We start from the raw sequence: 14,352 nt of genomic DNA, 5'->3' as shown, positions 1-14,352 counted from the left end.
TTATGTCGGCTCGTCGATCATAAAACTTGTCATCTTTCCTTTCCTTTCCTTTCCTTTCCTTTCCATCCAGGATATCGAGGAAAAAAAAAAAAGAAAGAAAAAGGAAAAGGAAAAAAAGAGAAAAGAAAAAAGAAAAAAAAGCTAATATTTTTCACATCTATATCGACATAGATAATCGATATCGTTCGTACGATTCTTTAGAAATCCAAAGTTGAACGATGTATGAGAAAAGGGCAAACGCCCTTTTTCTCCCTCATTTCCGAATCACTATTTAAATTTGAAGGATATAAGCTGGGATATAAGGGAGAAGATACGTTTGCTCGTACGACCAATTTCACGTCTCTTCTTCGAAACCATCGACATTTACCAACGAATATTCTATACTCTTATATAGTAAACGTTTACGATCTAAAATATGACCTATTTAGTCAACTTTTCAAACGATATTTAATACGTTTTATATGTTTCCTCAAATAAAAATACATAAAATTACTACTGCTCTAGCGTTAACATAATAACCATTAGTATATAATTACGTTACAAAAGATATTTTTTCCAATTGACTGATAAGATCGTTATATTTAAAATCATTAGGTGCGTTATTAAATGTTTCCATTAATTTCAACCTTTCTGAACTTTTTCCTGTATAATATAACTGAAGTTCATTAGCTAAACATTGGGCTTCCTGACAATTTAAAAAATTCAAATCAAATTCACCGCGCATCAGTACTATGCCCTTGCTATCTTTAAATTCTGTGTAATGAGTTAGGGTTAAACATTCAGGTGCGTTCTCCTTGTGTGTTTGATACCATAAAAGAGACGTCATATAAACTTTATTCCCTTGGAATTGACTTAAAAAAAATTCATAGCCCTGTTTTCTTGGTAACGGTAATAGAAACAAAGGATATTTCTTTCCGTAATCGAATATCCTTTCGTACTGCTCAGGTTCCATTGTCGCGCAAATGTAATCTTTTTGTTTATGATATTCAGTCCAAATTTCTTCAATTTCTTCTTTCGCCTTTCCCTTTATCATCTCCATATTCATTATATCGCTTAAACGTACTTCTTTGGTATGCGATCCCTCTATTACTTCGCTTTTTGCTTTAGCTCGATAGATACTACGTTCTTCTTCTTGTTTTTCTATAATACAACAAAAATACAATGAATCTAATTGTTATATAAATTAATCCTGAATAATATTTAATCTAATACGATTATATTTGAATCAAATGTCACGATATAAAAGAATAAAAAGGAAATATCTATCGATCGTACCTTTCGAAACAGATAGAAATGAGAATGACAATAGCAAACTACGCAATAGTAAACCCATACCTTTTCTCTTTTGCACTTTTTTCTCTTCTTCTTCGATGCGTTCTTTCAATAAATCCGGATTTATTTGTTGAAGTTCTGCGATTTTCTTTGCATACTTGTCAAAATATGGATTATTTTTTAAATTTTCTAAAACCTGATCAGTCTTCGTTCGAGACATTATTATTCTAAACGTTACAGACACTTTATTTCCTGTGATATATGGAGAACAACGAGATATTGAGGAAAACCATAACCTCATTATCAACAAATATTAACCTCTTTCTTTCCACAATCCTATTTCAGAATTCACACATCGTTTATACAAGCATTGCCACCTAATTCCTAGCGTCGCTACTAAACCATTAAAAATGTTCACTTCTCAGTACTCCTGGCGCCATACAGTGTCTCGACCATGAAGATAAAGATATTGTTCGCGCGCTTTATTTGACTAATTCCGCTGGCATATGTCATTGATTTATAATAACAACTTAAAAAAAATGACTTACCTTTTACGAAGTTCTGCAATGGTCATCGTCACAACACTTTAACTACAATAATTATGACGAACAACACTGACTCTATACTTCGCGATTGATTCTAGTTTATTTATTAACAATCACCTCGTACAAAAAAAACGTACTACTCTATCAATCGCACTGTGCACGCGGCCACCAAGAACAAATGCACTACTGTTTAGATATTAATTAATCGTCTTACAGTGTTTAATATATATTATACATTGTTTAAAAATAAATGAGAAATTATCGAAAGTATTCATTGTTTAAATGCATCTATACCACATGATAAAATTACGATGTTTACTCGTCGGAATATAAACGAAGACTGATGATTTTTTCTTTCACAAATATTTCTTAAAATACAATAATACTACGACCTGCTAACGACACATGTTAGAAAACGCGCTTCAAAGAATCTATGAATGTACTGTAAGAAGGTGTACGTTAGAAAAAAATATGTTGATTATTAGTAATCAGAAGAACGATACAAATTCCTCTGATATCCGGAAAATAAATATGGCGTCGTATACGACGTCAGAACGGTTGAATAATTCCCGCCGAGCATGCGCGCAGCGCCGCTTTTGGTACATCGCTAGTCAATAAATATATTTCTTTCGTTTTCTATTTTCAGAAAGTGCCATGTAATGTTAAATTTAAAAGCACATAAGAATCATGAAAAATTTTAATAATAATTTTGATGAATACAGCTAACTACTAATTAATTAGTTAACAAACCGTTGTGTATACAAAGGCTCTCGTCATACAGACGTAGTTTCTCTCCACTTTCTACGTGCCAACAAATATGTACATACATACATATATATATATATATATATTTATAATCAATAAAACGAATAGTTATTATTATTTGTTTAGATGGCTTGTAAATATTAAAAAGAAAAAAATATCAATTCAAACAGAATATTATAGTTTGGAAGTAGTTGAAAATCAGTTGGGAATATGCTCTAAGAGAAGAAGCTGAAGCAACATTTATCTATATATAACAATTATCTATATAAGCGGGAAAGCTTGAAATATGTCGAAAAAAAAAAAGAATTTTTTGATTTGTGTATTCGTACACTGCTGACCTACATTAATTCTGAGCACAAACATTGATCTATATAATTTCTTGAAAAATGTCCATTTTTATAATGCTACCAAAAAACTGTCTTACTTGCTTCTATACAGACGTTACACACATCCGGTCATATGAATGCCTAGAATCAGGCTTGATGACAAGCATTCACAACAAACTTTTATATGATTTGATCTATAATTTTCTCCCATACGTATATTTATATATACTCATACGTGTAAATTCTTGGAAGAGTCTAAAACTTGATATAAAGTTCAAATGAATCACGTCTAAATATTAGAAAATTTATGCATAATATATTTTTAAACATTTTGGATCACGAACGTATAATTTATATACTCCTTCAAACTTCTAATTATTATTTAAATACTTGGAAATTGTGGCTATACGTAATAATATTATACATGCTTACGAAATGAATAGTATGAGGAGAAGAAGAGAGAGGGAGAAAGGGGGAGAGTAAATGTAGGTAGAATGTAGTGATGTAAACGTTATCAGTTAAACAGAATTAATTTAATCATATAACTTCTCATATTCAAGGTCTTTAATTTTCCTCATTGTAGAAAAGATAAGCTACGTAGTATCGAGTTGAGAAAGATTTATAACGTATACCACAGATAACAATATAAAGATAAGTCGATGAATAATTATGCATATGTTACTTACCATACAAAAATCATTCACTTTTTTTTTTTTTCTTTAATAAATTAACAAGTGTATGTAGTATAATCTGAGTGATAGTATAGGTTATGTTTACATCTTGAGTTTATTATATATTACACAGATGTTTCGTAAAGTTCACGTAGGTAGAAACTTTCTGAATGCTTTAAATGCATCAAGTAAAGCCTCTACCAATCCTTCAAACAGGGTAAGCTTAAAAACATTTTATGCACGTTCATTGTTTACAATTGTAATAATAAATAGAATACACTTTTGAACACTTTGACATGAAAATTATAAATGTATCAATTTTATTTCAGATAAAAGAATTTCGAGAAAAATTAAACACCTACAACGATGACATATTAACAGACTCATTTGGAAGACGTCATACATATCTTAGGATTTCAATTACAGAACGTTGTAATCTTCGTTGTATGTAATTTTATGAATTTTATCTATATTTAGAACAATAAAATATCTTGCATCATATTTATAAGATTTTTTTCAAACGCAGGTACTTATTGCATGCCAGCAGAAGGTGTAAAATTAACTGCGAAAGATGGAATCTTAAAGACCGAAGAAATAATCAGGCTAGCAGATCTGTTTACTAAGGAAGGCATATGTAAAATACGATTGACAGGTGGTGAGCCTACAGTTCGCAAAGATATTGTTGATATTATTGGTAACTATAATAAATTAGGATATAGAATACACACGTATATACATATATACATATATACATATATACATATATATATATATATAATACTTATATTCGTTAAATATATTTAGCTGAATTAAAGAAGTTGGAAAATTTAGAACAAGTTGCAATTACAACAAATGGTTTAACATTAACTCGTCAATTGCCAGCTCTTCAAAGAGCAGGTCTAGATGGTTTGAACATTTCACTTGATACTCTTAAAGCAGACCGTTTTGAGCGTTTTACGCGCAGGAAAGGATGGGCAAAAGTAATGGCTTCAATAGATTTGGCTGTTCAACTAGGTTATAATCCAGTAAAAGTAAGTTGTTTTTTTTTTTTTTCCAAACAATTACAATGCATTATTAAAAAAACGCCTTGTTTTCGACAGGTGAATTGTGTAGTAATGAGAGGCTTTAATGACGATGAACTAGTTCATTTTGTTAATATGACCAAAGATCGCCCATTGGATATACGTTTTATAGAATACATGCCATTTTATGGAAACGAATGGAAAGAAAATAAAATGGTTTCATTTGATGAAATGAAAAATATTATTAGGCAAACTTATCCAGAATTTCAAGCACTTTCAAATAAGCCAAATGATACGTCAAAGGTTTTTTATTTTGCTTTATCTAAGCAACAGTTAAAATATCATAATTAATAATTCATTTCCTTTATTTTATTAGGCATATCAAGTCCCCGGTTTTACAGGACAAATTGGCTTCATTACATCAATGACTCATAACTTTTGTAGCTCCTGTAATCGATTAAGAATTACAGCAGATGGAAATTTAAAAGTTTGTTTATTTGAAGGAAAAAGTGAAGTTTCATTACGCGACGTTCTTCGAAGTGGAGGATCCGAGGAGGACTTAAAGAATATAATTCGTAACGCAATATGGGGAAAGAAGAAGCAGCATGCAGGTAATGTTTGCATGCACCGTTTATTCATTTAAATAGAAAATTAATTATTTTGTAAAAAGCGATAGCGTTTATACCGTATATGTTTCAGGAATGTTCAATTTATCCCAAATGGAAAACAGACCAATGATTTTAATCGGTGGTTAAATGTAGATTATTCGAATCGAGGATTTATATGTATATATATATATACATGATATAACTAAGAACAGTATTTTTCTAATATCTGTACAGACGTTATCGCTATATTAGACACTTCTTAGTAGCGTAAAAACATTAATACAAATTTAATTGATTAATGATTAATTCCATTTATTTCATACAGTTATTCGAAAAGAAAACTCTTATTATAAAACGCAAGTGCAACGTAAGATATTGGAAAACTTCTGTTGGCGGAATTATTTACCGTGTTCGGATCTCTTCTCTCAGAATCATCGAGTTGCTAGAAGTTGTAGAACGTATTCTACATTTTCTCATATAGATGAAACTGGGAAAGCTAATATGGTTGATGTCGGAGGTAAAAATGAAAGCAAACGAGTAGCAATAGCCAGAGGAGAGATACATGTAGGACCGGTTATAAGTCAATTGATAGCAGAAAATAATGTGAAAAAGGGAGATGTGTTGTCTGTGGCACAATTGGCTGGTATTATGGCTGCTAAACGTACTTCAGAATTAATACCATTGTGTCATCCTTTAAATATATCATATGTAAATGTATACTTAAGGTTAAACGAAGAATCGCATCTAGTAGAAATTATAGCTGAGGTAAGATGTAGTGGAAAAACTGGAGTAGAAATGGAAGCTTTGACAGCCGTATCCGTAGCCGGACTTACAATTTACGACATGTGTAAACACGCAGCTACTACACACGCGATGAAAATAACCAACATAGAATTAGTATCGAAAACGGGTGGTACTAAAAGTAATTATTTAAAAAATTAAATTGGTGCTATACATTGTAGATAATGTCGATGTTGAATATTTTTTTAAGTACAAATTGTTATAAAACTTTTTTATTCTTATATGTGGTAACAATGTAATATAATGTATAAGAAAGTTAGGCCGTTATTTTTGATAAGAATGATTATTAATATTAATCTATAGTAGTAGAATTTTATACGATAATATTTATCAATGTTCGGTCATTATATACGGTTTGTTATTTTCTATAAATTTTTATCAGTATTTAGAAGGGATAAAAGGAACAAGATATTACAAATTTTTATGAATTGTATATATTTTTTGATAGACTTTATATAGCATTTATTGTTGATATATAAATAATTGGTTATTTTTTCCTGCATTAATGTTGAACAGCTGTAAAAAAGAAAAAAGAAGCAACAATTGTAAAATGATTTATTGAAATAAATTATCAGCAATAGAAAGGAAAGACGACGCGATACGACAGACTTTTGTATCCAAATCCAACTCGAGTACATATCCCATTCGACGTATCCCGTATGTATCCCGAATATCCGATATTATGTCGTCGTCGAAAACGTATCGATGCAGAATCGTAATAGAAATATATAGCAAAGATGCATTTATGGTAAGTAAGTATCGACAATCGGAAATGTGTCGAAGGAGGTAGATTTGGTGAACGACTTGCAAGATAAATATTCTTTTTTGTGAAAAAAAAAAAAAAAAAAGAAAAGACTTATCGTCATACGTGATAAGTTCTCATGAGCGCAATCGCAGATGCGGAAAGTACAGCGCGGGCGCGATGTACCTACAATTCGAGCTTTTAGTCCTCCACTAAGAGAAGTTACTCTTTAGTACTTCGGATGCTACCGGAGCGCATTGCCGGGAAGATCGTTCTTAAGTCGATTTTTCTTTTTTTAAACGACACTACAGAATATAAATCATTTCCTTGGTCGATATCATCTCGAGCTGATTTTTCTCACGATACGTTTTAACTCGTAATTTTTGTTCTTTTTTTTTTTCTCTCTTTCTTTTTCTTTTTTAATCGCACGCACGATCTTACATTCGATCAATGATACGGACTTTATAGGATCGAACGATCATTCCTCGATCGGTGAAAGTTCAGTTCGCGTCAGCGATACTTATATCGTCGCGGTGAAATGTGTAAAAAAAAGAAATATCTCTCGACGTCTGGCTTAAGTTCGAAGAGATTTTGTTTCGAGAAGAGAAACGGGGGAAGGCACGGATCGTGATCCATTAAAAAATTATTATCTATTTCGTGATAGGAGAGGGAGATTAATATTCATTTTAAATGTTGCAAAGGATAATAATTAAAAATGCCGTGCATTCCAGAAAGCTCGAAGATCTATGAGCAAAGATGAACGATAGTCGAGTATAAAAAATGGCACCATTCCACGGCATGGTCCTACTGTTGCTAGGAATCGGTTACCTGTTACACGCGGAACCATCTTTCGGTCATCGCGATATAGGTAGACCAAACGTTTTCCCTTTCAACTCTTTCTTTTTTCGTTCGTCGTAATATCGATGTCGACGATTAAGCGATCGACTCTGTTCATGTGTCGTGTGAAAAGTGACGTTGATTTTTAATACGGAACGTTTCTACCACATACAGGGATAATAGCGGATGACGTTAGATCGAGACGAAGAGAAGATCACGGATATTCACCTGTTTTGGAATATTTTTACGGCGAACGTATTGACAACGAGATGCGCAAGCATTATTATCGTACAAAAAGGCACACATATTTTTCCGATGATCTTCCACAAAACGTGACGGTCGCCGTCGGTCAATTCGCCGTGTTGTCGTGCCGAGTCGAAAATTTAGAAAACAGGACAGTGAGTCCTTCCTTTTAACATATTTAACGATGTGGGATATAAAGTAAAGAACGGAACGAATCTTTCAACGTGAAATTTCTTATCTCAGGTATCTTGGATGCGAAAGAAGGACGTTAGGATCCTAACGTCCATGGAGACGACTTATACCGCCGACAAGAGATTCGCGATAATCGGTAAATCGCCAAATTGGGACCTACGTATAGATTCCGTGCAACCCGAGGACGCTGGTATTTACGAGTGTCAAGTTAATACCGAGCCAAAGATGGACAGAGCGGTCAATTTGAAGGTCTTGGGTGAGCAACTTATTAGTTGAATGAAATATTATCAAATTGTCTACATCGGTATATATAAATTGATAACTATATAACGTTTCTCGTTGCGCAAGACGTACAAGCAAAAATCCTTGGCTCCGAAGAGGTATACGTGAAGAAGGGAAGTAAAATCAGTTTGACCTGTACCGTCGACATGCAGGACGTACCACCGAGTAACGTGACTTGGTATCACGCGGGTTCGGTCATCGACTTTGATAGTCCAAGGTGCGTCAGACAAAGGAGATAGATTGTATCAAGAGGAAACGCTCGCTATTACAAAGTGACTATATCAAATTCTTACGGTCGATAGGGGTGGCGTTTCTTTGGAAACCGAAAAGGGCAAGAGCTTTACCAAAAGCATGCTGGTAATAACGCGCGCGTTACTCAACGACAGCGGCAATTACACGTGCTTCTCAAATAAGGCTGCTCCAGCTAGCGTGGTGGTTCACGTGTTGAACGGTGAGATGGATTTCTCTTTGAGTACAAAGAATTTCCTCTATTTTGGATTACGTAGATAAATGTTGCGATATTCGTAGTTCTAAAGAGAGAGAGAGAGAGAGAGAGAGAGAGAGAGAGAGAGAGAGAGAGAGAGAGAGAGAGAGAGAGAGAGAGAAGTATTTCCGTATTTGAAACGTTCCTATGTCGTCGCTGATATTGGTAAGCGCTTAGCTTGAAATCTGTTCGCAGGAGAACATCCCGCGGCGATGCAGCATGGAGGCAGCGATAGTGTCAACAGAAGGATAGTCTTATTCCTCACGATCGTACTACCGATCGTTATATTTCGGTGAGCGATGCTTCCAGTGATCTTATATATCGAACGAACGAGACGTGTTCCTGTAATATATATATATATATATATATATATATATATATATATATATATATATATATATATATTAATATATATATACATATATATATATATATACATATACATATATATATATATATATATATATATATATATATATATATATATACCTAAGAGGATGGTGCGCGGATGGAACTGTGATCGCGAACTTCGATGTGTACCTAATATGTAAAAAATTCACTTTTCTATCGATTTAGAAAATACCATGTAATCCACTCCATTGACCGCTGCCATATAGGAACACAGCTAACACACGCACGCACGCACACACACACACACACACATACATCATCTTATCCCATATGATCTTCGTGTTGTTCATCGTCTCGAAACTCATCGCTGTAGATTAACGTCGATCTATATCATTGCATGTCGATCCTGGAATGTATCATTGCTACGGCCTAATAAATTTCTTTGAAATTATAATATTAAAATATATTTTGGAAAGTCGTCGAATCGAGAAGGAAAGTGCCATCACGTCACGTTTATTTCGCAGGGAGTTCAACGATTCTTACGAGTCTCTCGAAACTTGAATGAATTTGCAAGTTCATCTTATAGTTACCTAATTACAAGGGCCTTTCCTTCTGCCGATAATAGCATTATCATCGACGAATTGGGGTCACGTTTTCAATAATGAAAGGGGAAAGGACAGACTCGGGGTCGGAATATGCGTTCGTTTTCTCCTACCCTCTCTCCTCTTTCTCTCGATCTTCATCTGCCTCCTCCTCTCCCGCCATGCTCCCTCTTTCTGTCTCTTCCTGTGTCCACACACGTCCCACCAGTGCCGGTACGGATGTACCCAGTACTGGCCTCATTTTATGCAAATCACACAGAAGCATCTGTTAGATGCTCACCACGAAACGGAAACTCAGACACATCGGCTATGTAAATTCATGAGATTCTCCTTGTTCCTTGTGCAAGGAATCTCATCGAAGACTTTCTCCTCTATCAGTCAAACTTTGAGTAAGCTACGCAAAGTATTCTTTAAATTTAACAGACTATATTTTGTATCCTTTATCATTATTCGATTTTATTTACTTTACTACGAATACCTTCGATCAAATCCTATTATTTTACGAAGTTTCGTCAGATACCTTAAGCGTTATGAGATGATACTTATCAACGCTTACTGCAGTTTCCTCTTTAGTTAATGACATGTTGACCCTCCATTAATGGATTCTATGCGATCTGCCTATAATTAGCGGAACACCAAAGACATGCGGTCACGTTGTGTTCTCTATGAGGGAGTTGACCGTGTAAGCTAGATGATCGATAGTGTATCAACGTCATTGTACGACGCTTAAAAATATTCCCCATGGAAAAACGCTTAATACTTTGGCCTTTGGCTCTCAACGTGCTTTCGCCTAACCGTTGATGCATAATTCATATCTGCTCTTTCTGTACTCCGGTAATCATTAGACCGTGCAGTTTTAAGGAATGCAAAAACCGCCCACACTCTCCTGCACCTTCACCTTTATCATGGGGAACATTTTTATGCGAAAGTACAAAAAAGCAAAGCACTTGTTCGTTTTCTTTTTTCTGCGATCTCTTTACGTTCGTTATAAAAAGTTTTGACAAACGGAGAGAGAGAGAGAGAGAGAGAGAGAGAGAGAGAGAGAGAGAGAGAGGAGAACGCAGGATGGAATCACGCATGGAGTAAGGAAAATCCAATTGAATTATACAAGGAATGCACTATACACGCAAATGCCTCCTTTATCGAGGAGTTTCACGCGTTTGGCGAAGCTTCACCCAGTAAAGGTTGAGAAGGACACGACAGGGAATAGATCCGTGGATGTAATAAAAGCGTGTACGTGAATGAAATGGCACGAGCCAAGTAGGTATGAGACGTTTTCGACAATACTTTAAAATCATGGTTACCCTACATTTGCGCGAGCTCCGACAGTCCGGTATTTTTTCGCTTTCTTCTCGACTACACGTTTTCTTCCGCTTATTTTTACATGTAAACATGAACATAATACTCTAACCCAATAGCAAAAAATGCTCGATATTTTCTCTCGTAACTTTATATATATATATATATCTTCGTATAATAAATCCGACAATGCAAAAAGGCTATAAGCGTGTGAGAGAGAGAGAGAGGGAGAAAAAAAGTATTTTTATTCTCGACGTTACGTGATTGCAATTCACTCTATTTCGCAGATAAATTAAACTATAACCTCGTCTATCCTTTCATTTTATCTGACCCTGTGAATTATCCTAAAGTACATGGAAAGCACGTACGTGACATTTCGCTGGCTTTAAAAATGTCAGACTCGTACGCTATAAATGTAATAATCGTGAAAATGGCCGAAAAATTACGTGCACAAGATAGGTGCAATTTTTTTCTTTTCGTCTTAACACTTTTCATTAGCCAAAGACAAATCGAACTTCGATGCGTATAAAAGCGATTGTTAAAAACTTTTAATATTCTTTTAATATATCTGCTTTTTCTTAAAAGGGTCGATCGCGAAATGATTTTTTGATCAACTTCCTCGAGACGTACAACTATCCGCGTTCGGGATTAAGCAAAGAAAAGAAAGGAAAAGAAAAGAAAGGAAAAGAAAGGAAAAAAGAAAATGGTTATCATCGTCGGTACAATTCAATCGAGTGCGAGAAAGACAAAACTTTTTGTAAAGTACTTTACGAATTTTCTAACCGTGGGAAAGAAAAGGAAGGGGTCCGATGGTGGCTGGTTAGAGATGACTGTACCGAACGAGAGTTTTATCGAGTTAGTCGACGAGTTCGACGACACGTTCGCCCAACTTACTTATGGAAGTAGAAATAGAAATACCCGGGAAATCTTATGGATTGTTTATCGACTAGTCTCGAGATTTCTTTGCGCTCGTTGGACTCATTGAATTTCTCTAATGCGATAACGATTTTACTTTGCCAATATGAAAGACTTCTTTATATCTTTAAAATGAATTATAACGACCGATTAATTTTTATTTCCGTACGATTTTCTTTCGTAATATAAAGAATCTCATTTTCCAGGTAAAGTACTTTATAGAGATCCATGGTTGAAAAAAGTTTCTTCCGACGTCGTCGACTATGAGCTGCGAGTACAAACTCTCAGTCTTTTAGCGCGACTCTCTTTATCCTTACCGAAACAAACTTTTCAAAGCGACTACTTGTTATGACAAGGCGATTAAAAAGTCGAGAATTTGTGCTGTTGAATTCAAAGAGAATATTTCAAAATTGTAAACTAATGCTTTTTGATGAAGCAAATGAATTTTCTTGTTTGAATAATTTTTAATTGAATAATTTCTAATTTGTATCAACGACGAAACGGTAACGAGTCGTTAAAAAATCGTACGATTCAGAGCTAATTTTGCTTTCTTGCTCTCTTCAAGTCGTTCTTCCTTATTCCCATAAAAAATCGTTTTTAGACGTTTAGTAAATTCGTTTAGAATTTGACGATTAATATGACCTCAATCGCCAGCAAACGAAACATTCGATTATCTTCGAAGCAATCCTTGGTCAACGTTGAGGAAGGATTGGGAATTTATCATGACGATTATAAATCAGTAATAATATTGTCAGCTTAGGTTATGTATATACGGTTTTTATAATAGATATTGAAATACGTTAGACTTTTAACGTATAAAATGTAAATATTTACGTGTACTTAAACATAGAATGTTTCGTAACAAGAGATCTTTGTCGAAAGCTTATAAAAGCTTATAAAAGCTTATGAAATTAAAGAGGAACGCACATTAAAAGAGATAGGCATCTTGTAAAGATACATCGGCACCGCTTGCGAGTTTTGACTATTTTCTCTCCCTCTCTCTCTCTCTCTCTCTCTCTCTCTCGCTAAAACGCCAATAATAACATTAGATTCTTCTTCGTTGATCAATGATTTAATACTTGACTAAAATACTCTCTCGTACGACGTCTGCAGGATAAGAAGAAAACTTTGTCAAAATTGTTGATCGTGCCCACTACAAGCCGTTTCTTATTTCATTTGCGAGGGAATCGATTAAAGGTGAGTATCGACGAAGGTCACCGAGAACGAGAATGAAATAACAAGATGGGAAGCAATCGAAATGTTTCTTGTTTTGTATACAAACAGATACCAAAATATCAAAACACGTATCGCCTGAAACCCTTCAGATCTTTCTGCGTCGAGACGGTCGACAATATCGTTTCTGCCGTAATGGAAAATAAATTATCACTCTTCTCGTTCTATCAGTCGGATAATGCCTCCAAGTTATCTATGGAGATTTCCAACGATGTCTTCAAAGCGATCAACAAGAGAGATTACGATAGGTATAAAATACGAATAAATATGAATAGAGGAGCCGAAAAGACTCTAAAGGAGACGAAAAGACGTCGTTAGTTCCTAGTTTACGTATACTTATATATACATTTCGTTTCTCCGTTCTCTCTTCGCAGATGTAAAATAGTGGTACAAGTGACTATCATACAACGTATGGGGCAAAGCGTACATTCCGCCTTTCAGTGCCTCTGGGATGTGGAACGTGACAATTACTCGTACTACGTTTTCGAAAATTCTCACATATACGCGTGGTGCTGCGTGTTCGGTCTTTACTACGAATGAAAACGAAATTCCCTGTCTCTCTCTCTCTCTCTCCCTCTCTGTGTGTGTGTGTGTCTGTTCCTCTATTCCTCTCTGCGTATTTCTCCAGCTTCAACCTTAGCGACGACCCGTAGAGACCGTCTGGTGTTACCGAGCAACGTAGAGCAGGTGTCCTTTTATCCTCTTCTCCGTACGAGCGCGATCCTAATACACATATTTTCCTGTTATTACGCGAACAAGATCGACAAGAGACGCTACGTACTTTCGCTCTTGAAATTCATGTTCGTAAAATCATTGAGGTCCGAACGTTTAAAAGTTACTCTCGAAAACTATTTCGTACGTTGCTCTCTTTACTTTGCGATATTTCATATGACATTATTTCTTTATGTTTGAAATACAATGAACCCCCCGTTGAAGTCCCGATCGATTATACCTATGAAGTAACTATCTAATATTAATATTTATTAGTTTCGTAACTTTCCGTACTAGCTCCAAACGCCGTTGGCGACGTGACCGAGCCATATACCTTCCTTTCGGACTCTTCGACGAATGATTTATCGAAAAACTTTCAACTCTGGCTCGTCTTCTCCTCGTCGGAATAATAGTCGGCGATTTAAAGTTTTGGAAACACGCCCGATATTTT

The 14,352-nt window shown here is 34.9% G+C and overlaps 4 protein-coding genes across 8 annotated transcripts; 3 read left to right on the top strand and 1 right to left on the bottom strand.

Moving 5' to 3' along the window:
• Positions 1 to 428: 428 nt before the first annotated feature.
• LOC124951038 (ATP synthase mitochondrial F1 complex assembly factor 1) lies at positions 429 to 1,661 on the bottom strand. The gene is made up of 2 exons (XM_047498752.1): positions 1,336 to 1,661; positions 429 to 1,140 (listed from the first exon to the last, which is right to left on the bottom strand). The coding sequence occupies exons 1-2, from the start codon at positions 1,571 to 1,573 to the stop codon at positions 533 to 535; spliced, it is 846 nt and encodes a 281-aa protein (XP_047354708.1). The 5' UTR covers positions 1,574 to 1,661; the 3' UTR covers positions 429 to 532.
• A 1,491-nt stretch (positions 1,662 to 3,152) lies between these two features.
• On the top strand, positions 3,153 to 6,612 carry LOC124950958 (molybdenum cofactor biosynthesis protein 1). Of its 4 annotated transcripts, none has more exons than XM_047498569.1 (8): positions 3,158 to 3,393; positions 3,492 to 3,796; positions 3,909 to 4,023; positions 4,106 to 4,273; positions 4,384 to 4,610; positions 4,680 to 4,904; positions 4,978 to 5,212; positions 5,535 to 6,612. In XM_047498569.1, exons 2-8 carry the CDS (start codon positions 3,713 to 3,715, stop codon positions 6,149 to 6,151), a joined length of 1,671 nt encoding a protein of 556 aa, XP_047354525.1. In that variant the 5' UTR covers positions 3,158 to 3,393; positions 3,492 to 3,712; the 3' UTR covers positions 6,152 to 6,612. The 4 variants fall into 4 exon arrangements, with proteins under 4 accessions (XP_047354527.1, XP_047354525.1, XP_047354526.1 ...); XM_047498570.1 differs by having other exon boundaries at positions 3,469 to 3,796; XM_047498571.1 differs by having other exon boundaries at positions 3,153 to 3,796; positions 5,301 to 5,657.
• A 348-nt stretch (positions 6,613 to 6,960) lies between these two features.
• On the top strand, positions 6,961 to 9,595 carry LOC124950978 (zwei Ig domain protein zig-8-like). 2 transcript variants are annotated; one of them, XM_047498622.1, is made up of 7 exons: positions 6,961 to 7,620; positions 7,764 to 7,987; positions 8,076 to 8,280; positions 8,373 to 8,523; positions 8,609 to 8,757; positions 8,986 to 9,082; positions 9,367 to 9,595. In XM_047498622.1, exons 1-7 carry the CDS (start codon positions 7,533 to 7,535, stop codon positions 9,473 to 9,475), a joined length of 1,023 nt encoding a protein of 340 aa, XP_047354578.1. In that variant the 5' UTR covers positions 6,961 to 7,532; the 3' UTR covers positions 9,476 to 9,595. The 2 variants fall into 2 exon arrangements, with proteins under 2 accessions (XP_047354578.1, XP_047354579.1); XM_047498623.1 differs by lacking the exon at positions 9,367 to 9,595 and having other exon boundaries at positions 6,963 to 7,620; positions 8,986 to 9,152.
• A 2,273-nt stretch (positions 9,596 to 11,868) lies between these two features.
• Positions 11,869 to 14,146, top strand: LOC124951139 (dynein light chain Tctex-type 5-like). The gene is made up of 6 exons (XM_047498968.1): positions 11,869 to 11,944; positions 12,164 to 12,231; positions 12,580 to 12,696; positions 13,071 to 13,154; positions 13,242 to 13,438; positions 13,565 to 14,146. Exons 1-6 carry the CDS (start codon positions 11,869 to 11,871, stop codon positions 13,728 to 13,730), a joined length of 708 nt encoding a protein of 235 aa, XP_047354924.1. The 3' UTR covers positions 13,731 to 14,146.
• Positions 14,147 to 14,352: the final 206 nt, after the last annotated feature.

Source organism: Vespa velutina, chromosome 8, assembly GCF_912470025.1.
Source record: "Vespa velutina chromosome 8, iVesVel2.1, whole genome shotgun sequence".
NCBI lineage: Eukaryota > Metazoa > Arthropoda > Insecta > Hymenoptera > Vespidae > Vespa > Vespa velutina.
The sequence above is the reverse complement of the archived record's forward strand: the minus strand, read 5'-3'. Positions and strand labels throughout refer to the sequence as shown.